The sequence below is a fragment of the Plecotus auritus genome, assembly GCF_963455305.1.
Source record: "Plecotus auritus genome assembly, chromosome: 11".
Taxonomy (NCBI): Eukaryota; Metazoa; Chordata; class Mammalia; order Chiroptera; family Vespertilionidae; genus Plecotus; species Plecotus auritus.
The window spans coordinates 1782015-1805484 of record NC_137777.1 but is presented as its reverse complement, the minus strand read 5'-3'; the positions used below and the strand labels follow the sequence as shown (position 1 = coordinate 1805484).

At 61.6% G+C, this 23470-nt stretch overlaps 2 protein-coding genes across 26 annotated transcripts in view; both read right to left on the bottom strand.

Annotated features, from left to right (window-relative positions):
• The window catches only part of AGO2 (argonaute RISC catalytic component 2), a 44534-nt gene extending 37426 nt beyond the window's left edge, over nt 1–7108 (bottom strand). For both annotated transcript variants that reach the window (XM_080647047.1, XM_080647048.1), the window contains exon 1: nt 6946–7108. In XM_080647047.1, coding sequence (XP_080503173.1) covers nt 6946–6967 — 22 coding nt within the window. In that variant the 5' untranslated portion in view covers nt 6968–7108. The remainder of the gene's footprint in view (nt 1–6945) is intronic.
• Nucleotides 7109–16021: 8913 nt separating this feature from the next.
• PTK2 (protein tyrosine kinase 2) overlaps nt 16022–23470 on the bottom strand; it is a 118666-nt gene continuing 111217 nt past the window's right edge. For 11 of the 24 annotated variants that reach the window (XR_013959311.1, XR_013959312.1, XR_013959313.1 and 8 more), the window contains 5 exons: nt 21320–21359; nt 20917–21027; nt 17886–18041; nt 17223–17303; nt 16022–17041 (listed from right to left, as the gene is read on the bottom strand). Coding sequence is in view for 13 of the 24 variants with exons in the window: in XM_080646576.1 (XP_080502702.1) it covers nt 16829–17041; nt 17223–17303; nt 17886–18041; nt 20921–21027; nt 21320–21359 (597 nt within the window). In the remaining 11 variants the exon portion in view is untranslated. Of the gene's footprint in view, nt 17042–17222; nt 17304–17885; nt 18042–20518; nt 20764–20916; nt 21028–21319; nt 21360–23470 lie in introns of those variants that run through there. The other 13 variants (XM_080646576.1, XM_080646577.1, XM_080646567.1 and 10 more) reach the window with 3 other exon arrangements.

Sequence of the window (23470 nt, the reverse complement as noted above, 5' to 3'; positions counted from 1 at the left end):
CATCGCCCGCGCCAGCGAGGGCCCCAGGAGCCCGCACCCGCCAGGCACAGGCCCCCCTCAGCCCCGCACCCCAAGTCCTCTGCGAAGGGCTCGCCCTGGAGCCCCGCCCTCCACCACCGACGCCATCGCTGGCCGTGACGCTCGGCGCACAGCCTGGCCCGGGAGGACCTTCCCGTCGGAGCCCGTTTACCTTCCCGGGAACGGCCCGTCAACTGGCGAAGGGCCGGCGCCCACTGCGTGAGCAGCAGCGATGACCATAAGGGTGACAGCCACCTACCCTCACCAACACCCCCGCCCGCCCGGAAGCAGCGCTCCATCGCCGGCTCTGCCACCCTGGGCAATGCGCGGCCCTGGCCCCCTGGGTCACACACCACCTCCTGCTCAGAGCGGGCAGCGGCCCTGGGTCACACACCACCTCCTGCTCAGAGCGGGCAGCGGCCCTGGGTCACACAGCGCCTCCTGCTCAGAGCGGGCAGCGGCCCTGGGTCGCACAGCACCTCCCGCTCAGAGCGGGCAGCGGCCCTGGGTCACACACCGCCTCCCGCGCAGAGCGGCCACCCGTGCAGAGCGGGCAGAGCCGGCCAGGGCCAGCAAAGCCCGACGGGGGCCCGGATGTGCGGCTGCAGTGCCAGGTCCCTCTGGCTCCTCCTGAGAACGGGGAGCCTCGGGGAGAGGGGGAGCACGCATTCCTCCCCGCTCCTGGCCCTGGGGGGCGCCCCCGCGGGTGCACAGTGGTGTCCCCAGCGCCCGCCTTGCCCGTGACCCGTGAAGCCAGCTTACATCCGGGGCGCCTGTGATCAACCCCTTGGGAGACAGACACGCCCAGCACGAGGCATTTCCCCTCAGCGCCTGTGTGCGTTCGCGAGCATCCTGTCCGCACCCCCTCCTCTAACCACCGCCCCCCATGAATGCTGCCGACCTCTCTCTAGTGCCCGAGGAGCCGGGCAGCCTGTGGTCAGGGAGAGGAAGGACGCCGCGTCACCCCAACACCGGGCCGGACTCGAACAGCGCCCGCAGGAAAAGGGGGAGCACGGTGAGTACACGGGACAGCGGTGGCAACACCCGCCCCCCACACGAGTGCCTGCTGCCTGCAGCCGCTCCGGCTCCCCAGCCCACTGGACCCACAGGAACTCCGAGGGGTTCCTTTGCCCAGGAAGGGGAGGTGCTGACATCACACAGGGGTGCCCACTCGCCAGGAGCCTGGCCACAGCCCTGCTCCTCACCGCCACCTGCCTAGCGCGGCCCCGACGGCTCCAGACGTGAGGTGACAAGGAGCAAATAAAGCGTTAAAGGCGGCTCATTCCAGCGGCCGTGTTCGGGGGGAAGGTCTGATCAGCACACAGCAACGCAATACGCATTCCCCTGCTAGCAGCGTGGGTGAGCCGTGAAACCTTCTCATTTCAGTACCTTCTAAGTTCTTTGAAACGAGCATGGATTCCTGTTACCATGAAGGAAAGAGTAACTTTTAAAAAACCGCACACACTCCAAGGACAGCACTGCCCGGGGTCACACCCTAAGAAAATCCCGGTGGACCCGGCGTGGGGTGCGGGGCGGGCGGGGCGCCTCCGGGGATGACAGCTGCGCGGCCCGCCCTGTCCTGCCCGGCCACCAGCCCCCGCAGACAGAGTCTACAGTGTAGCCAGCAGCCGCACGGGCTTTAGTAGCAACTGTTACCAAGTCCCCATTCAGCGCCGCACATACTTGGCAGCAACTTTGTAGCAACTCAAACATTTACCGCTGCAGCGGGCGGTTCTGTAACAGGAGCCAGGCCTCCTCTGACGCCTTAACTTGTTTCAGATTTTAACGGCCTCCTCTGCCAGGGGCTCATTCCCTCCACCGACACCCCACTCCCGTCTCTCACCCGAGCCGAACGAGGGACACAGGAGACCACAGCCAGTGCCGCGTGGCACGCGTGGGGCCTGCACGCTGCCAGACGTGGTCGGGACCGAGTGGAGCAGGCGCCCGAGGACCGGGGCACCGGGGCGTGGAAGGCAATGCGGTGACTACACCGAACACACCGCCGCCAGTTCCCTGGTTGGGACGGTTCCTCCCAGGGGCCCGGGCTCCATCCCCCAATGGCTCCGCGCCCCCCAGGTCTGAGCAAACACGCGAACGCCCCGTGGGGGTGACAGCCAGGCGCCTCCCCCTACAAAGACGTTACCCACACAGACGGGCACGAGGGTCAGCGCGGGGCCCTGGGCGGCCCCGGAACGGTCAGTATGAACTCACGGCGGTGACACACCCACGGGACACGCGCACCAGCGCCGGGCCGTCCCCGCTCGGCCAGCCTCCGGTGAAAGGGACCGGGGCTCCCGATGAAACGGCCGAGGCCGGAGCCACACACACAAGGGGAGCCCGGAGCACCCACAGGTCCTGAGGAAAACCCTCAAGAATGAGGTGGGGGGGCCTCCAAGAGCTCCCAGGTCAAGGTCACAAGCCAAGACTGAAGAGCTGGCACAGGCTGGAGAGAGCGGGGTGCCTGACAGCACGCGCAGGCGGCCAGGCGCGGCCGGGCAGGAACGGGGCAGCGTCAGCCCCTCGGCGCCGGCCTCCTGCTCGGCCCCTGCCCCGCAGCTCATCCAGGACAGCTCTGGGGGCTGGGGCGCTCCGTGCTACTTGGCCATTTTTCCAGAAACGGACAGTTATTTCCAAAGAAATGGTTAAAGAATGTTTGTGAACGCACAGCGCGATGCTCCCGGTGGTGGGGTGGGGCCAGGGCGGAGCCGTCGGGCGGGCTGAGCCGGGCGGAGCGAGCGGCCGCCTTCGCCCCCTGGACTCTGTGCGTCTGAATTCCCCCCCACGAAAGGCCGGCGGCGGGGCTCAGCGGGTGCACTTCGACCTTTGAACCGGGAGGTCACGTTTCTATTCCCGGTCAGGGCACAGGCCAGGTTATAGGCTCGGTCCCCGTGGGGGGCGTGCAGGAGGCCGCCGATCAGTGATCCTCTCTCCTCATGGATGTTCCTCTCTCTCTCCCTCTCCCTCTCCCTCTCCCTCTCTCTCTCCTTCTCCCTCTCCCTCTCCCTCTCCCTCTCCCTCTCCCTTCCTCCCTGAAACCAGTACAAATACGTTTTTTAAAAGAAGTGAATTTTCTAAGAGGCTGCGGTGGCCGTGGAGTCGGCCGGGATGTGAGGGAAACGGAACGTTAGATGCTGGGGGCTCCCCACTCCTTTACTCTCCCACCGCCCGGCTCAGCCCTTCCCGGCCCGCCCCCCCCCCCCCGCCCCCAGGCAGACCCCGGCCTGCACCCCTCTCCTCGGCCCGGACCCTTTTCAAAAGGCAGGCAGCCCCAAGTCCCTCCCACCCCTCGCACTCCCCCCCTCATCTCACCTGCCCCCCCTGGAATCCTGGCTCCGAGCTCACCTCAAGGCACCTGCACTGACCACCATCCCAAGGCCCCGCCCGGCCTCTGGCCACCGCCGGACTGTGACTGTCCAGCCCCCCCCCCCACGCGCTCCGACTTCACCCCCCAGAGCGGTCAGTGCCGCAGCTCCAGGCTGAGTTACAACGGAGAAGCTTACAACTTGAGTGGTTTCTCCAAAGTCCAGAGCAAAGGAAATGGGGGGCAGGGGAGGGAGCCCCCGAGCCTCAAAGACGTAAAACCAACGTATGTGAACCCTCACTGACACTCAGGATCCCAGACAGCCGACTGGGCGCGCGCTCCCAAGGCGGAGTGGCCTGGGCCGCAGGGACACGGCCTCCGGCTTAGCGTCCAGCCTCACACATGGCACCGGGGCGGGGGGCGGGGGCGGGTCCGGGACTGGCTGTACACACGTCTGCAAGGACCAAGGGGAGCGGGCGCAGGGGCCCGTGTGGGAAACGCTGACAGTGGCTGAAGCTGCAGGTGGATGAGAGGTCCGCACTAGCCACAGACTCTGTGTCTTCTTTATTATTTTTAAAATTCTTACCCAAGGATATTTCCCCACTATTTTTAGAGAGAGAAGGGAGTGGGGAGGGTGGAGAGAGAGAGAGAGAGACATCGATGTGAGAGAGGCACATCGATTGGTGGCCTCACGCACGAGATTGAGCCTGCTACGGAGGTCCGTGCCCTTGACCAGAATCGAACCCGGGACCCTCAAGCCGCAGACCGATGCTCCATCCACTGAGCCAAACCGGCCGGGGCAGACTGGGTGTATGTGAATCAGTTTACAATGAAAAGTAGCTTAAAAAAAACGGAGCGTGACATTGGGAAGGCTCGAGAAGCAAAAGTGTGTGTCGTCAGAGGGGCGTGCAGGCGGCTGCACAGCTGTACGGAGGAGCACGGCGTTGTGCAACTAGAATTGCAAAAGAATCCTGCTTCTCAACACCATCCAGGCCTGAGGAGTTGACGCTTTTACATCTTTTCCTCACCCCTTTATTCACACCCTTCTGCAAGGGTCAGAACAGATCCCAGGGACTCAGTGCCTCCCGGGGGCAAAGGGCCCCGTGCGCTGGGCGGGCGCGCGAGAGCGGGCACATCTCACAGAGATAAGTGGGGGGGGGAGGGGGGCAGGAGGAGTCAGAGTCCGCAGTGAAAACGTTTCTTCTCAGAGTCACTATCCTCTTCAGACAACTTTCCAACAAGCCTTAGGCGCTCAGAGGTTACTTTGTAGCAGACCTGGGAGGGATGTAACAGGCAAGCTCAGTGAACCCAAGTCCCCTGGCAAGGCCTTAGCTCAGACCTTCTAAGACCTGTACGTGGTTTTTTGTGCTTTGTTTTGTTTTAAACAAACAATTTGTTGCCTCTGAAGGTTCAGGGCCACAGGAGAACCTGCCCCTCCCAACCACTACCTCTTCCCCAAGCTCCCAGCTCCCGAGTCCAGACAGCAATCCCCACCTGTTCCCCGTGTGTAAAAGGCTCTGTGCGCCTGGCTTTGAAAAAATTGACGTACTGAGGAAGTTTGCTTAGTAAGTGTCTTAAAATCGGAGGAGTCTCTGTGATCTCCACACAACCCGATGTCCGCTCATGGCCTAAACCAGGAAGCACATTCAAAGGTTTCATCCAAGAGCCTCCAGCCCCCAAATTCCTTTTAAACCGAATTAAAAGGTTCAGTGTGGGGAACAGGCCCACACGGCCTCACAGCCGGCTCCTGGCCGGCCACAGGCTGAGGGCTGCCCCACACACCCACTCACTTTCCCAGCCACGGCTGTCCCGACACGGGCAGGTGCGTGTCCCCACCGCGCCTGCCGTCAGAGGCCCGCGCCGCAGCCAGGCAGCCAAAGGCCGTCCTGAGCAGCTGGAGCCTGGAGCGCCTGGGCCACAGCATGGAAAAGGAAGGAAGACACAGACAAGAGCCATCGGGTGTGGAGCCCACAGGGCGGGGGGCGTGCCTCCTGGGCTCTGGGTCCGTGCTCCCTCCCGTGGGCGCCCGCGCAGCGCCCTGTCTAGACGGAACAGGTATTTCTTACTGTGGGTCAAGGTCACAGAGCCCGACAGCCAGTGCTCTCGGCGTGTACAGAGTCCGCGGGGGATCAGACGGCTGTCATAACGCCCGCGCGCCCGCGGCCTCCCCGAGGTCTCAACCTCTGGGCTGAGCCTCTTAGCCGTGAGCGCCACCGCGGAGCCAGCCGTCCAGGGGTCCAAGGATGCCAGCCTCCACCGAGGGCCTGGCCTTCCCTCAAGGATCTTCCCTTCTCCCGGCCTCCAACCTTCAAACGCGGCCTCTGAGCCAAGGTACATACAGCTGGTGGCCGACCCTGGGGCCCTCCCAGCAGCTGGCAGGGCCTCCTGCAGGCAGGGGAGGGCAGCACTGCCCTGGCCCCGTGGGGGCCGCCACCCCAGCCTCAGGAGCCAAACCTGCCCCCAACACTGTGCCACCTCCCAGGGCCAGGGCTCAAGACCGGCTCCCATCGCTGGCTGAGCTCCCTGAACAGCTAGCTGGGCAGGCTCAGCCTGGGAGAAGCTTCCTCACAAGTGACCCCAGAGGACAGACCCTCCAGCCCAGGGACAGTGGCTGGGGAGCGGCCAGCCAGGGGCCAGGGCGCACCGGAGGGGCTGCAGGGCGGGGCGGGGACAGGTGGGGCCAGGACCCCCACCCCCAGGAGCTGGCCGGCAGCCCGGGCCGCCTGGCGGACAAAGGGGCAGGCGGTGCCCCAGCGAGTGGCAGGGCCAGCGGGAAAGCGAGGGGCCACGTGCCTGGCGGGAGACGCAAAAGGCTTTGCAGCGCGGGACCCTCTTGGCGGCCCACAAGCCCGTCGCCGGCAACTGCATCTAAACAAAGGAGGTGCCACTGCTTTCGGCACTTGAAGTTTTTTAAGAACTTTTCCCAAGAAACAGAGGCAGGCGGGTCGGGAGGGCCCTAAGGAAGCAACACGTCCCCTCCCACTCCCAGGGCGTCCGGGGCAATTAGCACCCGAATGAGGGGGCGGCGGGTCCGGGAGGAGAACGGCCACATGCAGCCTCGGGGTTCGGGGTGCGCTGCCCATCTCTCCCGGCCACCAGCCCCGAGTGCCCCGCACCGGCCGGCCCTCGGCATCGCAGACGCCCCTTCGGGCCGGGGCCGCGGAACGGCCGGCGACAGCGAAACGAAACCCAGTGCGCCCAGGCCGCCTCCGCCGCCCGCGCCCCGCGCCCCGACCCGGGCCTGCGCCTCGGCGCCCGCAGCCCCGAGCTCGGCCTCCCCCGGCGGCGGCGCGGCGGCTCGGACGCGGCCTGGGGCCTACACGCGCCCGCGCGGCCCTGGACCAGCTCGAGCGCCGCCCGCGGGCCCCGGAGCGACAGGGACGCGGAGGCCCAGGCCGCGCGGGGCGCCCCGACGACTCGGCCCGAGGCGGCCGAGCTGCGTGTCCACGCCGGCCCGGCCGCCGCACCGGGACCCGAGCCCCGAGCCCCAGGCCCGGGCCCCCGCCCCCCGCCCGGCCCGGCCCGGCCCGCGCCGCACCCGCCAACCGCCACCCGCCACCCGCCAGCCGCCGGAGGAGGGCGCCGCGGGAGGAGCGCGAGCGGCCGGCGGCCCCGCGAGGACTCACCGGGGCCGGCTCCCGAGTACATGGTGGCGCCGCCGAGGGGCTCCGGGGCCGAGGGGCGGCCGCGCGCGCGCCACGGGCCCCGACGCCGCGAGCCGCGAGGGAGCCGCCGGCCGCACGATCCGCCCCGGCGCGGCCGCCTCGCCAAACAGGTTTACCCGACGCGGCCCGGGCGGCGGGCGGAGGCGGCGGCGGCGGCGGCGGGAGGGGGAGGGGAGGGGACGGGAGAGGGAGGGGGAGGGGAGGGAGGGGCGGGGAGAGGGAGGGGCAAGGGGACAGGGCGGGGCGAGAGGATGGGGAGGGCGGGGCGGGAGGATGGGGAGGGCGGGGCGGGAGGATGGGGAGGGCGGGGCGGGAGGAGGCGGGAGGAGGAGCAGACGAGGCGCGCGCGCGCGCGTCTGGGGGGCCCGGGCGGGGACCCCGCGGGGCCATGGAAACTGGGCGGGCGGGTGATCCTGGACCGGGGCGGGGCGGGGCCAGGGACGGGGAAGAGGCTGTGAGGGGGGGACCCCTCGCAGCCACTCAGATGGGCGACGTGGCCTCCGGGGCGGAGCGGGGCCCGCTCAGCGTCACTGGCTCGGGAGAAACACCAGAGCTCACAGCCTGGTGTCCCCGCCGCCGCCCGCGCGCGTGGGAAGCGAGTTTGGGCTGCTCTGGGGGTGGGGGGCGCACGACCCTCCCCACGTCACCCACCCGGACGGTGCGCTGGGCCGCGAAGCTGCCTGGTGCCGGACCCCCCAGCATCTCAGCCTGGCTTTTTTTTTTTTTTTTTTTAAGTTATTAACGAAATCGGAATGTCGGGGCGCTTGCTTCCGACCAAGAGTGTGAACTTGACCGCGTCCGGCCCTCGCACGGCCACAGCGCCACCCCCAGCCAGGGCGCCAGGTACTCCATGCGGACGGCTTAGCAAACGTGGGTGCATGCTCGCTGCCGGCGATGCGATCAAACCTTGATGAGGCCCAGGCTGCGCACTCGCCTCCCATCACCTCCGAGCTCCTCGCATTTCCCTACCTGCCCCACCTGTGCCGCCTGATCCTCCTCCCACACCCTCCCCCCCTTTTCGTTTATTTCAACTTTGTCCATCCTCACCGAGGATATGTTTTCCATTGATTTTTGTGGGCGGAAGAGAGGTGGAGAGACAGAGAGAGACAGAGAGACAGAGAGAAGCATCGATGTGACAGACACGTGGACTGGTTGCCTCCCACACGTGGGATCAAGCCTGCAACCAGGTGCGTGCTGACTGGAATCGAACCCAGGACCCTTCAGTCCCAAGCCGATGCTGTATCCACTGAGCCCCATCGGCTGGAGCTCAAACCCTCCAGCCCCTGAGTCCCCCTGGGCTCTCCGGAGCTTTCTCCAGGGCAGCCCGCCCGCCAGCGGGGACGCCTTCCTCGCCAGGTGGTGGGGTGACTGGAAGGCAAAGGTGAGACAGTGATGCCAGGGGCTGGTTGCCTGCCCGCACCCTCCTGCTCGGCCTCCATCCCATAAGCACGCACTGCCTGCGTGCGGGGCAGGGCCCGTGTCCCTGCGGCCAGGCCCAGGTGACTCAGAGCGGGCGGGGCCCTGCCTGCCAGCAGCTCGGCACCCAGTAGGTCTATTACTAGTTCTTTGCAACCTCGAGGGCACCCCAGCTTGAGTGCAGGACAGCCAGCCTTTCCTCCAGAGAGAAAGGCAAAGGACATCCATCTCCACCAGAGAACCGTCGCCATGGCCGCAGCGGCCCAGGCCCGCCTGCCCCAGCACCCTGCTCTCGCCTGGGCCCGGGCCTGCGCCGCCGCTCTCGCCCAGCGGCCGTCTCCCTAGATCACAGGTTCGGTTCCGTGCCTACTCGCTCTCTGGCCCCCGTGGGCACCCGCACGTGGTGCCAGCCTGTTTGCTTTGCAGAGCCCGCACGCCAGCCCCTTCCCCGGCTCCTTCAGGCCTGTTGTGAGCGCGGGTCTGGCCACAATCACTTTATCTGTGAAACCAGCAAGTGGCGTCCGGAGGCTCTGGCCTGGGGGGGCGGGGGGGGGGGGCTAGCAGGGCAGAGCACAGCTGCGGGGCGCGGGGGTTAGTGGGGCAGCGACAGGCCTGAGTGCCTGGGCTTCATCATAGACCAGCTCAGGGAGCCACACTGTTCAGAGGGGGTCAGCCTGACAAGGAGCCCTCCAGCTCGGCACTGCCCGCACGGCACCGGTGCTGGGTGACAGACGCCACGGGCCACGCCGGTTCCCTGTGTAAACGTCCCAAACCTGGGCCCAGCCGACGTGGCTCATCAGCCTGTGAACCAGGAGGTCACGGTTGGATTCCCGGTCAGAGCACAGGCCCGGGCTGTGGGCTCCATCCCCAGTGTGGGGCGTGCAAGAGGCAGCCGGTCAATGATTCTCTCTCATCATGGATGTTTCTCTCTCTCTCTCTCCCTTCCTCCCTGAAAGCAATAAAAATATATATATTTTTTATTTTTTTATTTTATTTTATTTTTTTAAAATATATTTTATTGATATTTCACAGAGAGGAAGGGAGAGGGATAGAGAGCTAGAAACATCGATGAGAGAGAAACATCGATCAGCTGCCTCCTGCACACCTCCCACTGGGGATGTGCCCGCAACCAAGGTACATGCCCTTGACTGGAATCGAACCCGGGACCTTTCAGTCCGCAGGCCGACGCTCTATCCACTGAGCCAAACCGGTTTCGGCAAAAATATATATATTTTTTAAAAAAAGATTCCAAGCCCAGGCTCAGGGCTGCATAATTGACAGTAAAAAGTAAAGACAAGGTAGTGTTACCATGAGCGTCAGATGGATGGATGGGTACTGGGCGGGGAGGGGGAGGGGGAGGGGGAAGGGGGGAGGGGGAAGGAGGGAGGGGGTGTCTCTCTCCCCGGGGTTGGCACGTCTTTCAAGCTGCATTAGTTTGGGGTACTTTCTGTGCCTTCGCCATATTTCACAGTGGAGACGTTTTCATGTGCCAGTCAGCTGTCCATGAACCGCTCAAGCCACGGGGCGGCGAGAACTGTAAAAGCACGCACGCCCTGCCTGCTCAGGGCACTGACCTCTTTCCCGTAGGTTGTCAAATAAAAAAATGACAACAGCCGACAGAACAGTGGCCGTCTGGTGCGAATGAATGAAAATGATACCTATTTTTTTTTTGTCAGATCGGCAAAAAGTATATATTTTTGGTGTTAGCCTCAGAATGAGGGTATGTGTGCCACGAGGTGAAGGCTGCCTCCTGAAATCCCCGGGTGACCCAGAGGCCTCGCCTGCGGCTGCCCCTGTGACCTCTGGCCTCTGAACCGGGTTCCGTCTGTCTGCTGGGAGCCTTGCCTCTGAGCACACACGTGGGGTCAGCGTGGCCCCCGCTCCCTTGCCGAAGGTCAGGCAACATAGTATCGCCCAGGCGCTTCTTTGTGTCGCTTCCCCACCTAGAAGGACGCGCGCGACCCCTGTTGGTGGAGGGGCGCCATCGCAGCCCGGCCCGCCCACCAGCGTCCCGCGGGGTTCTCTCACCCGCAACGGGGACTGTCCCCCAGCGCCCACCTTTCCCAGACCGCAGCCTCCAGGCCGGTGATGTGGATCCAGCCCTTTCCTCAGCCCCCACCCCCCCGCAGCTCCAGGGCCACAAAGTTAAACCCAGTTCCTCCTCCCGACCTGCCCTTCCTCCCCCGTCCCTGCGTGGCCAGCGCTCACCATCCACGAAGGCAACCCAAGGCCCTTTGGCCTCCCGCAGCCGCGGTCCACTTAACCCGCTGAGGGGGTCCACGCCCTTCTGACTGACCGGCGCTAATCCCTCCCGCCGCTGCGCCTGCTGCTCCAAGTCTTCATCCAACGCGGATGCTCACCCCACAGGACCGGCTCGCGGGTCCTCCGGGGCCCAGTCTCTCCCTGGCACATTCACTGCTCTGTATTTTGGGGCCCCTATGCTAAGATTGCAGGGTCCCCCGCGCTAGTCAGCCCCAGGTTTGCACATCGGATGCTGTGGTCCAGACTGGTAGCGCGCGGGGGAGGTCAATGGAAGGGTCAGCGGGACACAGCGCCCTCCTGTGGCCATTGTGCCCACAATGCTCAACTCGGAGGCCCTGTTTCTTTTTCCCAGTAAACATGTTTATGGACTTTATATTTATTTTATTTTATTTTTTAAAATAAATCTTTATTGTTCAGATTATTACAATTGTTCCTCTTTTTCCCTCCCCCATAGCTCCCCTCCACCTGGTTCCCACCCCACCCTCTGCCCTTACCCCCCCATTGCCCTCATCCATAGGTGTACGATTTTTGTCCAGTCTCTTCCCACACCCCCCACACCCCTTTCCCCCCGAGAATTGTCAGTCCACTCCCTTTCTATGCCCCTTATTCTATTATATTCACCAGTTTATTCTGTTCATCAGATTTTTTATTCACTTGATTTTTAGATTCACTTGTTGATAGATATGTATTTGTTGTTCATAATTTGTATCTTTACCTTTTTCTCTTCTTCCTCTTCTTAAAGAATACCCTTCAGCATTTCATATAATACTGGTTTGGTGGTGATGAACTCCTGTAGCTTTTTCCTATCTGTGAAGCTCTTTATCTGACCTTCAATTCTGAATGATAGCTTTTCTGGGCAATCTTGGTTGTAGGTTCTTGCTATTCATCACTTTGAGTATTTCTTGCCACTCCCGTCTGGCCTGCATAGTTTCTGTTGAGAAATCAGCTGACAATCGTATGGGTGCTCCCTTGTAGGTAATTAACTGTTTTTCTCTTGCTGCTTTTAATATTCTCTCTTTGTCTTTTGCTCTTGGCATTTTAATTATAATGTGTCTTGGTGTGGTCCTCTTTGGATTCCTTTTGTTTGGGATTCTCTGCGCTTCCTGGACTTGTAAGTCTATTTCTTTCACCAGGTGGGGGAAGCTTTCTGTCATTATTTCTTCAAATAGGTTTTCAGTATCTTGCTTTCTTCTTCTGGCACCCCCATAACTCAGATGTTGGTATGCTTGAAGTTGTCCCAGAGGCTCCTTACACTATCTTCAACTTTTTGGATTCTTTTTTCTTTTCTGGTTGGGTATTTTTTACTTCTTTGTATTTCAAATCTTTGACTTGATTCTTGCGGTCCTCTAGTCTGCTGTTAGGTCTCTGTATAATATTTTTTATTTCAGTCAGTGTATGCTTAATTTCTAGTTGGTCCTTTTACATATCCTCGAGGGTCTCGCTAAATTTGTTGGCCTTTTCTAGAAAATTCTTGAAAAACGTTATAACCGTGGTTTTGAACTCTATATCCAGTCATTTGCTTTCCTCCATTTCTTTCATTTGTGATCTGTTTCTTTGTCTCCGCATTTTGGCTGCTTCCCTGAGTTGAGAGTGGCTTTGTGTGCTCGGTGTCCTATGGGGCCCAGTGGCTCAGCCTCCCCAGTTACCTGAGGTGGACACTCTTGGTGCACCCCTTTGTGGACTGTGTGTACAGCCTTGTTGTAGTTAAGTCTTGATTTTTGTTGGTATCACTGGGAGGAACTGACCTCCAGGCCAATTGGCTGTGAGGATCAGCTGTGTCTACGCTGGGAGAACTTCTGTGCTGGAGACACCCTTATGAGACAAGACTTGCAAAAGCCTCTGTGCTCAGCTTGGATGGGGTGGAGTCTCAGGGCGGAGCAGACAGCATTGGTTTCCCATCAGCTCTGCCCTAAGAGGCCCCTGGGTCTCAGTGTCCCGTGGTAATCGCTGCAAGCACCTCTGAGAGAAAGCCGCCCTCGAGTTCCCCCCTCTGCCAGACAGTCCAGTTTCTCCCCGAATGAGTCTGGGTCCCCAGAGTCTGGGTGATTCTCCCCGAATGAGTCTGGGTCCGCCCGGAACTGGAGTTCAGAGCAGTCGGGAGCTTTTGTCTCCCTCCCAATTGAGAAAGCCAGCCGTGTACTCAGTTGCCAGCCCTCTCCTCACGCGTGCCTCCATACCTCTGCCTCCTGCAGCTCCTGTGAGTCTCAGTGTGCTTTTCTCTTTCCTTCTAGTTGTAGAATTTCCACTCAGCCAGCCTTCCTGTGGTTCTGGATGATGTCCGTTTTGTCTTTTAGTTGTAGTTTTGAAATTGTTGTGCGAGGCAGCAGTTTAGGTGTTTACCTATGCCGCCATCTTGGTTTCTCCCGATTTTATATTGATTTTAGAGAGGAAGGGAGAGGGAGAGAGAGAAACATCGATGAGAGAGAAGCATCATCAATCGGCTGCGTTCTGCACGACGCCCAACTGAGATTGGGCCCGCAACCCGGGCATGTGCCCTGTCTGGGAACTGAACCATGACCTCCTGGTTCATAGGTCAACACTCAACCACTGAGCCACACCGGCCTGCAGGATGGTCTTTTTGATAAAGGGTGCTGGGGCAATGGACACCCACACGGGGAAAATGCATCAAAGCCCAATTCCAGGTGGATGACAGATTATGTTTAAAAGCAAAACAGTAGCCCTTTCTGGTGTGGCTCAGAAAGGTTGCTGGTTCGATTCCTGTTTAGGGCACATGCCCGGGTTGCGGGTTAAATGCCTGGTTGGGGGCATGCAGGAGGCAGCCGATCGATGTTTCACTCTCACATCAATGTTTCTCTCTAAAAATCAATTATTCAAAAAGCCAAAAAGAAAATATGAGAAATATTAGAGGCCTCACACTACAACTTCAGGGTCTGTTATGAAGCAACAGCACGGAGATGGGTTGGCTCACGCAGAACAGGTGTTTTCTGAGACTTATATAGAATCTTATTTAGAGCCACCATGTGTCCCCCGATACATTCAGGAAGGTTTGGGGACATAAAAACATATTAATTCATCTATACCAGTGGTCGGCAAACTGCGGCTCTGTTGACTAATGAGTTTGCCGACCACGGATCTATACCATTGCCAATAAAATGTTTTTAAAATGAAAGTTTTTGAACATCACTTCTTTACATAAACTTACATCAAACTCTTAGAGCTACAAAATTTAGTTCATTCAACTTATGAGAAACTAAGGCCAAGTCCCCCTTGTCAAACTACCAGCCAAACACACTTCTTTATTTTTATTGATTTCAGAAGGGAAGGAAGAGGGAGAAACATCAATGATGAGAATCACCCATCAGCTGCCTCCTACACCCCCACACTGGGGATCGAGCCCACAACCCGGGCATGTGCCCTTGACTGGAATTTAACCTGGGACCCTTCAGTCTGCAGGCTGACGCTCTATCCACTGAGCCAAACCAGCGAGGGCTCAGCCAAACAAACTTTTTTTAAAAAAATATATTTTATTGATTTTTTAGAGAGGAAGAGAGGATAGAGAGTTAGAAACATCGATGAGAGAGAAACATCGATCAGCTGCCTCCTGCACACCTCCTACTGGGGATGTACCCACAACCAAGGTACATGCCCTTGACCGGAATCGAACCTGGGACCTTTCAGTCCGCAGGCCGACGCTCTATCCACTGAGCCAAACCGGTTAGAGCTAAACAAACTTTTGATTGGAAGGTGACTTCATTTTATAACTCAAATGCTAATATGCACTTCCAGGATTACAGAATCTACTGAGAATTAGATTCAGGACTGAATGTCTTATAAGACAGGCTCTAAAGGCAGTCCGGGAGAAGCTGACAGAGGGCTCAGGTAACTAATGTACGATTACGCAGTATGGTGTCAGAGCCAGGGGCAGGCAGTGCCTCTAACAGGACCGAGCTCCTAGTGACACCGTGGGACACGCACCAGGACAGTCAGTACGGAGCCAGGAGGACAGGCGCGGCTTCCTTTGGTAAACGTGGAAGACTGCTAGGACCGACGTGTGCTTTGGGCTTTTGAGATTAATTAAATGAGAATCAAGTATAAAAACCAAGTAATTCCATTCACTTTGTTACATATCATGACTGGATTTTCCTATGGATTTAAAGAAATCTTATGGAATTTAAGCAAATGCTTCAAAACAAAAACGACCGCTTGGGAAGCTCACATCTGGTGTTAGTTGTTGCTGTTAATCCTCACCTGAGGGTGTTTTATTCCATTGATTTTTTAGAAAGAGTGGAGGGGAGCGAGTTGGGGGCGGGGAGAGAAACAGCCATGTGAGAAAGACACGCTGGCTGGTGCCTCCCACATGCGCCCCGACCAGGCTGGGGATCACACCTGCAACCGGGTGCATGCCCTCGGCCAGGAGTCCGGCAGTAACCCCCCCGTGTGCGGCCGACGCCTGCCCCCGGCCCTCCAGGGCTGCTCTTGGCTGACGTTAAGTGTTTGAGGAGGTGAAGTGAGACGAGGACTGACTGATGCCCGTCCAGTACGGAAGGGACAGGGAAGTGTGAGCTGGGATTCAGCGCCGTATCCTGAAGGTGGTGGGTCCAGAGCACACTGCGGCTCGACTCCCGTCATCGCCGACGCCACGGTGTGCGCTCCTGGGAGGGGCCTTCTCCCACCCGGACACGCCAACCAGGAGGAGCCCTGAGGTGTGGCTGTCACAGCGGGGAGGGAGGAGGACCCTGGCTGCTAGCGAGTGGAGGCCGGGCAAGCTGCTAAGCTCCCTGCATCCACAGAGCCGCCCCCCTGCGAGCCCTGGTCACGTCCGGGACAGTTCACCTCGGACCCCGCTCGTCTTAGCCTCCCTGTGGCCTCTGTGAAGAGGAGGAAACGGACTCGGAGACCGAGGAAGGCCAGAGAAGAGAGCTCGGAGGACGTCAGCCTGACCTGGTCCAGATGGAGTGAGCGTCACACAACCTGCAGGAACAGCGGTGCACACAGGAACACCGGGTTCGCCCGGATATTTCCTCCAAGCCCCCGACCTGGGCGCCCTGGTCCGGGCCTGACCCTCCGATCCCGCCCTAGCTGCCCCGCCCGCGGCCAGGGCGGGTCTGGGAGACACGCTGACCACCCCTCCCCAGTGGCCTCAGGAGGGTGGCCCTGAGGCCGGAACGCCAGGACACCAGCACGCCCAGGCCGCCCTGGTGGGGACAGTGCTCCGACAGACCGCTGCCGGGAACAGGTGACTCGGACCCGGCCGCCTCTCCCTGGCAGCAGCCTCCGCGGGTGTGCAGGCACAGAAAGAAGGACGGACAGTTATCGAGAGCTTCCCGCGTGTGACCTCACCTGACAAGTCACCTGGGAATGGTCAACGGTCTGAAGGAAAAGGAAGGCCACTGCACGAGCCCTTTACTGGTCACACCTGTTTAATAGGTCGGAGTCACTGTACAGGTCATTATATTCTTCCTGAGAATAACTTACATCCCCCAGCAAACTACAGGGAGGGCGCCGTTCTCCAAGGGCCTGGCCTGCTGCCCCGGGAAGACACACGAGGAAGGTTAGTACTCGGCGGCGGCGGGGCAGTCAGCATGGCTTTCCTCTTTCGGTATAAATTATAGAAAAGGGGCGGGAGGCTCAGAGCCCTGCGCAGGGCGCGGGGGGCGCTGGCACAAGCGTTTCTGCCGAGAACATCGCTAAACACTGGCACGCTGTTCCGTGAAGAGTCCGTGCGCGCCACAGCTGCTCCCCCCGCGCCCCCCAGGCCCCGTGAGCGCGAGAGGCCGGAGGCGCGAGGGCTGTCATGCTTTTCTAGAATGACACGTCTTCCGGACATGGCGCTCAGCCTCGCCCTCCGTGACGTGGTGGCAGCACGTGCAGCCGAAGGCGTCTGCCCACAGCGGGGCCCAGTCCGCACACTGCTCCGGGCCCCCCCCATCCTCTCGCTTCCAGCAAGTCCGGCCATTTCCTGCCACAGTCTCTGCACGACCCTAACGCTTCTCCCGGACAGTTCCATTCTTAGAAAAATGCCACATTTTGGATCCGGACTTCTCTGAACACCATGATTCAAGAAACAACAAAAAAATGAACCCAAATCAAAATGTGGTTAAACGCACGAGATCATCCACCAGCTGTCAGTCAGAAGCGCCGGGCGTCGGGCTGCCCCGTGGCGGCCCCGCTGCTGGTGCACGGGAGTGTCGGAGCGCGGCTCCGCTCAGTGCGGCCTCGCCTGCCCCAGCATCTTCAGTCTGGCCTGGTCAATGACGTCCAGCAGGTTCTTGGCGTCCACGGCCAGGGCGTGCGCGGCCGTCAGCATCTGCTTCTTGTACTCCTGCTGCAGGCTGGTGAGCACGTGCTGCTGGGCCAGCCGCATCTTGCTGATGAGCTCGCCCAGGTCCGAGTTGAGCAGCTTCTGGGCCATCTCCACCTGGAGGCACAGGAGGGGAGCCCAGGGAGCTGGTCAGAGGCTCCCCTCTGCGGCACCTCCCGGAGGAAGGACAGAGCTGGCAGGGTCACTGCCCAGCCGGGAGCCCGGCCAGTTTAAAGGGCAGCAGCAGGGACCGCCCGCGTCCCGCCCACGAGCCCCAGAGCAGGCGTGCCGGGCCTACCTCGCGGTGCGTGCTGGCCGGCAGGCCGGGGATGGTCTCGTCCACAGTGGCCAACAGCGTCCGCAGGGCCAGGCCGACTTCCTAAGGGACAGGACCACACAGTCAGGTCACACAAGGCCTCACACGCAGCACCAAGCTGTCCTTCCAGTTACGACATTTCTGTGTTTCTTTCCCTCGTTCCCTGAGCCCCACCTTTTAAGTTCCGAGGCAAGTTCCCCCCAAAGGTTCTGATCTGATACCAGGGCTCGACTGCCCTGGGGCGCGGGGTGAGGAGCAGACACTCACGTGAGGAGGGTCCGAGGAGAGCAGGGCTGGAGCCCCACTTTCCTTGTCACCTGGTACTCCCACCCACATTACGCCGCCGCCTGCCTGCCCTCCCGGGTCAGACGTGCCACCTGCCAGTGCCGGTGAGGGCGGGTGACACACTCCTTAGAGTGCCTCCTGAACCCGTTCTCCCCCACCCCCCCAGGTACTTTCTAGGGCCCAGGAGGCCGGCAAAGAGGTGTCATGGCTGCCACAGGCCTCGCTGGCCAGTTTCATGCCCGTCAGCAACTGTGGAACGCCTGCCGCTCCCGGACATCCCCACCCAGGCGCTGGGGCAGGAGCAGCCGCCCTGAGGTCAGGACACCCCTCCGCTGGGACGGGCCACGGTGACGGTCTCACCTTCACCATGGGGACGTACTCCTCGGGCGGGGCGGGCTGGATCTTGCTGGACATCTCGATGACCGCCTTCACCAGGCCCGTCACGTGCTCATACACCCTGTCGTTGGAGCGGTCCAGGTTGGCCGTGGGCGGGGGGCTGATCTCCTGGGGCTGAAGCTGCCAACACAGAAGCCAGTTACCTTCTGCGTCCCGGGCGGCGCGCCACGGGGCTCGTTAGGGAGCGTCTTTAAGAGAGATCAAAGCAGACTGAAGACGGACTCTTGTTCTACGGGGTCAAGGTCACTTTGAGGATGACAGGGACGTGACTCCCTGAGTGACACACACACGAGGTCCTCCTCTTTCTAACTTTGAGCTCAGTTAAAGGAAACGAGGTGGAATCACACAGGATACTAAGAAGCCCCTGATTCTCTCAGACAAGCGAGCCGATGCCCCCAGAATCATTCACCCGGGAAGCGTGCGCACGGTGCCCGCGGGGCGTCGGAGGGGCTGAGGGCCAAGCGCTCTGCATCGGACCAGCAATGCCCACGTGGCCTGAGTCCTGCAGCAGGGACTCCATGGCGCAGCGGCGCCTCAGGCCACCTGGTGGGGAGCTTTCCTGGCAGGTGACAGAGCGGACACCATGTTTGCAGACGCAGCTCAGGTGAAGCCATGCTGGTGCCGGAGCCAGCGCGGCGCTTCCGGGGAGCGGCGGCTCAGCCCTCATAGGCAGGGCCCGTGAGGTGGCCGCCCCGCGCCGGGCACCGAGCTACCCAGGCCTCTGGGGAATCTCCCAGGGTCTTTCAACAGTGAATGGCTGCCCTGGCCCCTCAGCACAGCGCTGCGTCTCTCCAGAGACCCAATTCAGCACAGTCTGGGCCGAGTCGCTGCTGCCTGGGCTCGGCTGCAGCGGGAGGCGCCCTTTCTTGGGCCACTTCTGCCCAGGGAGCCTGGACTCAGGTGTCCCCATCTGGGCTGGAGACGGAAAGGACAGTAGTCCCCCCTGCAGAGGTGCTCCTGTCTCTTGCTCTGGGAACGACAAATGCTGCTGCTGATATGAACCAAGCACAGGAGCCCCCAGGACCCCCGATTTCTGGTCCAGTCACATGCAGAGCGCTGGGTGTGATACAGAGCTGGACAGACACACAGACAAGATGTGCTTACCCTCCACGGCTATTGTTGAGCGGAAGGTGAGGAAAGGTTAAGGGGTTATCAGAGAGAGGGAGAAAAGAAAAACAGTATTAATACAGGCAGCAGACAAACCCCGTCAACACGTGAGCGGGCGAGCAGGAGCCCGCCGGCCAGCTCTCAGCCGCGGTTGGGGCAGAGCCGTGCGCCGCCCAGGCACCGCGGTCAGTGGGTCCGCCACGCACACGCCCGTTTCCACAAAATCATCGCGGAAACAACATGCAAAGCCCGAGAAGGACCATCTGTCAGCTGTGCGAGAACCAGAAGAACCAGGGCCTTCCAAAAGGAGGGAGCAGGATGCTGTGACCACTGAGCCACCGGGGCCTCCGAGTGACTCAGAGGAGCCGCAGCCCTGCCCTGAGCCCGAGCCCGAGCCCCAGCCCCAGCCCCGGAAGTGGCCGCACCACACAGTGCACTCCTGGACCGGGCTGGGCTTAAAGACGTCAGGAGCCTATTTTAAAAACAAAAACAGAAACCCTTCTTTTGAAGCAAGTCTCATGGTTTGGTTCCTTAAACTCGTGTGACTTAACGCTTTTCTCTGCAGCCTGAAGCAGGGGCCCCCTGGAAAGCTGACTGGGGAAGCGGGGCCCGTCCTCTCCTTACAACTGTCTGAAGCAGGAGCCGGGGGGTTCAGGATTCTGCACGTCTCGGCCCACTGTCTGCCCTGTGCTGTGGAGGGACGAGGGGGGCCCCCGGGGCTGCAGCGCCCTGGGAGGGCAGGACCAGTGCGGCCGGGACGAGGTGAAGGGGCTCCCCGAGGAGCCTCCGGCAGAGCCCGCAGCAGCAGCGGCTCCGGAGCCGGGGCAGGGCAGCGCCTCCACTGCGTTGCCTTTGCCACTCCCGCCACAGCAGTCCCGGTGCCGCGAGGGACACGCAGTGACACCGCCAAGCGAGAGCTTGGACGACGTCTGTCACTGGTTCAGTGCCATCCGGACGGGTCACGAGCGTTTCCGTGACCACAGTCTCTCGGCTGATGTGGCCACCAGTACCGAACTGCTGGCCAGCGGGCAGGGACGCGCGCTTCCCACTCACTGCTCACCGCACACCCCGCGTTCCCACATGAAGGACGCACGCCATTCCGGTAAGACTTGGACTGCTTCTCACCCTACGCGAAGGGCTTCTTCACACGCCACACCCACACGCCACTGCCACCTGAGAGCGGGCACCTGCCAGGGCCCCTGGCTGGCATCTGATCTCCTGCTCACGCTGCTGTCCCTGGACCCCCAGCCATTGGGGACGTTTGCTCTCGAGGCTTAGGGAAATGAGCGACGCTCACTAACCCAATCCCCCCTCTCATGTGCCAAGGACCCACGTTAGGAAGGGCTATGGGCTGTGTCCTCCTGTCTCCGCCCCACGGACAGCTGGTGTGGTGCCAGCAGGGCTGCCGAGCGCCAGGCCCAGCCCAGGGGCCGCCCCTTACATGGCACCATAGCGGAGAGCCCCTCCCAGGGCCCCGGGAGCCCAGCACGCCAGGGCCCTGCTCCTGCCCCGGGCGGGCAGCGGGGAGGGAAGGTTTGGAGCCACGAAGCAGCTCCTGGGCGTCAGCGCCTGAGCCTCGGGTCCCTCGTCTGAGACGGGGCCTGCAGGTCCCCCAGCGTCCTGATTTAATCAGTTTTTAAAACCAGAAGCCACCCGCACTTTCTTCCAAAGCCACGCTCTGCCTGGTCAGAGAAGACGTGTTTGGACAGTCAGGAGCTGAGCGAGGCCCCGGGGTCTGTCCGAGAGAAACGGGAAGGATTCCGGTAAAGCGCGTTCCTGACTCTGCGCGTTTGGAACCACCCTGAGCTGCAGCCCACGGCGTGCCGCCCAGGCCCCACCCGCAGCGCAGGCTCATCCACCAGAGCCCGGAGCAGAGCCAGCTCCTCGCCCACCTTGACGCCCTCGTTGTAGCTGTCCCCGGGGCTGCTGAGGCTGGCAAGGCTGCCCAGGTGGCCGGGGGCTCCGGGGCGTGGTGGCTTCTTTGGTGGAGCTGCAGGATCTGGAAAAGGGAGCGAGTCTTATTAGGTAACGCGCCTTCACAGAGCGCACGCACACATGCACACATGCACGCACGCACGCACGCACGCGCGGCCCTACTGGTGCCTTGTACGAGGTTCCCTCTGCAGCCTTCTCGGCATGGGCTGCCTTTGGGAACCAGCACAATCGCTGTGGCTTGCAGAGGGGACCGTGATAAAAACCATGAGGTATTCCAAAGCTCAGGAACTTATCCATGAAGGCCCGCTCCCTCCATGTGACACAAACTGCTTGATAGGGTTTCTTTCTCCGCTTACCTGGCTTCCCCACCGGCTGGTAAATGTGCTGGTTTCCAGTCTGTGGGGACAGAAAGGTCGGTCAGCGCGGCAGCGTCACGGCAGGGTCACGGCCGCCCGCCCTCGCCTGCCACCCCCCTGGAACGCGGGTGCTGAATGCTGGCTCCAGACACCACCAAGACGAGGGTGGGCTGCTTTAGGCCTCAGCTGGGTGGGGCAGGCAAATAAGCACGTCATGTTAACAGAGGGGACAGAAGGGCTGCGACAGCGCGAGCCTGGGGGACGGCGACAGCCGATTTGCAGTCCTCCTAAGAGCCCCGCCAAGGTGCCGGATGGGGTGCAGTCAGCTTCCCCGCCCGGCCCTGACCGCGTCCTGACAACGATGGACGACGATGTCAGAGCACTGGGAGTCTACGCCCCCAGGGGCCATGTCCGTGTCTCCCGAAGCCCTGCGTGTGCCGGGACCGGTTGGGAAGGCAGTTCCTAACCAGACCAACTTCGGGCTGGCAAGCGGCCGTCACGCTCACCAGCGCCCCCAGGCCCGCTCCAGGCAGAGCAGCACCTTCAGAGCGCGCCCGCTCGGGGAGGCCTGCCTTGCTCCTTACAGGAGGACCTGCTTGCTCTGCGCACTCCAGCTGCCCTGCCCTGGAGGCCCCTCTTGAAAGTGCCTACAACCGCGCCGCGCCGCGCCCGCCGCACGCAGACGCCAAGCCCTCGGAGCCGGGAGCTTCCGGGCCGCACGCCTGGACCGCCGCTCAGCTGCGGAGCTACTACCACCTGCCCGCTCCGCACAAAGTGGTGGAGGGAGCGGCACCGGCAGCAGCAGCTGCGGCCGCTGGGGGAGGGCTGCGAGCAGGCCGGGCCCAGTGACAAAGGAGCTGGGGCTGGAGGGACCCGAAGGTCAGGCCCTTGAGAACGTGACCTCTGCGCAGACTTGGGGTGAGCAGCAGAGGTGTGAGAAGCCCAGGTGCCAGAGCTGCGGAGGAGTGCGCAACACGCACCCATTTTAAAGGTCTGAAACATGAAGGGTGTTCTGGTTGATTCCTAGGTAGCAGGAAAGTTCAACCAACTAGAATGTTCTATCCTCAGGACATTCTCGATGCGTTCGGCAGTGTAGGCACCAGGCTCTGTGCTAGGCAGTTACACAGCTTTGCCTGGAAGGGCAGGCCTGCGGGAGCCCCTGCCTTCAGAGCGTGATGGGGTGACTCCGTGGACCCATGCTCGGTGGGACGTGTCTCCAGCTGGGGGCCCTGAGGACTCACTCAGCTGTGGGCGGCTTCCGTCTCCCATTTGTACACGGAGGCGAACAACTCACAAAATAACGGTGCTGCCAACCCGGCTCCTAGTCTGGAATGCAGATCGCTGTCCTCAATACAGCTGAGGGGGCATGTCCCCGCCTGTTCTCAGGGCTCCCTAGCGCTCAGGCCGATTGATAACCCACCGCTCTCCAGCCAAAGGGCTGCGCCGGCAACCTCAGCACAGCTCAGCCCGAAGGCGGAGAGCTGCAGCCGCGGCAGACCGCGGAGCCACCTGCAGCGGAGGACACGGCCCCGTGTGCATCAGCCCCAGGGAGGAAGCAGCCACAGCCTAAACCGCACGCGGCACATGAAGAGGCCGCCCAGCCAGCTGGCCGCCTGGCGTCTGACGCGGAAGCGGCGGCTTCGGGTGCCTTTCCTACAAGCCTCGGTTCGCCCACCTGTGGGTGTGGGTGTGGGTGTGGGTGTGGGTGTGGGTGGCAGCAGTGCCTGCCTTCACGGGTGCTGAGGACGCAGTGTGGGGCAGGATGGCCTACAGGACTAAGCACCTTCCCCACCAGGACGGCCCACCCTTCCTGTCGCCCAGGCCTGGGGCAGCCAGTGCTACGAGGTCACGTGGCCCCTTCCTGTGTCACTGTTCCACGGAGCGTTTCTGCCTCTCCCTCAGCCGGGCCTACCTCACCAGTTACTCGTCCTCCCACACCTGCCTGTGAGCCCAGCCTGCTTTCCTCACCAAGCTCCCTCCTGGTCACGTTCTCACAGCGGTCCCGGGACGAGGGCTCTACCGTGCCGAGCCTCACTCCATGATTTAGGACAGAGTGTCATCGCACAGGAGGAAGGGGGGGACGTGTCAGGGGGCAGGCGGATCACCTGACTCCGTGCTCATGAATAAGGACGCCTCCCTGCCTGCAGGGCC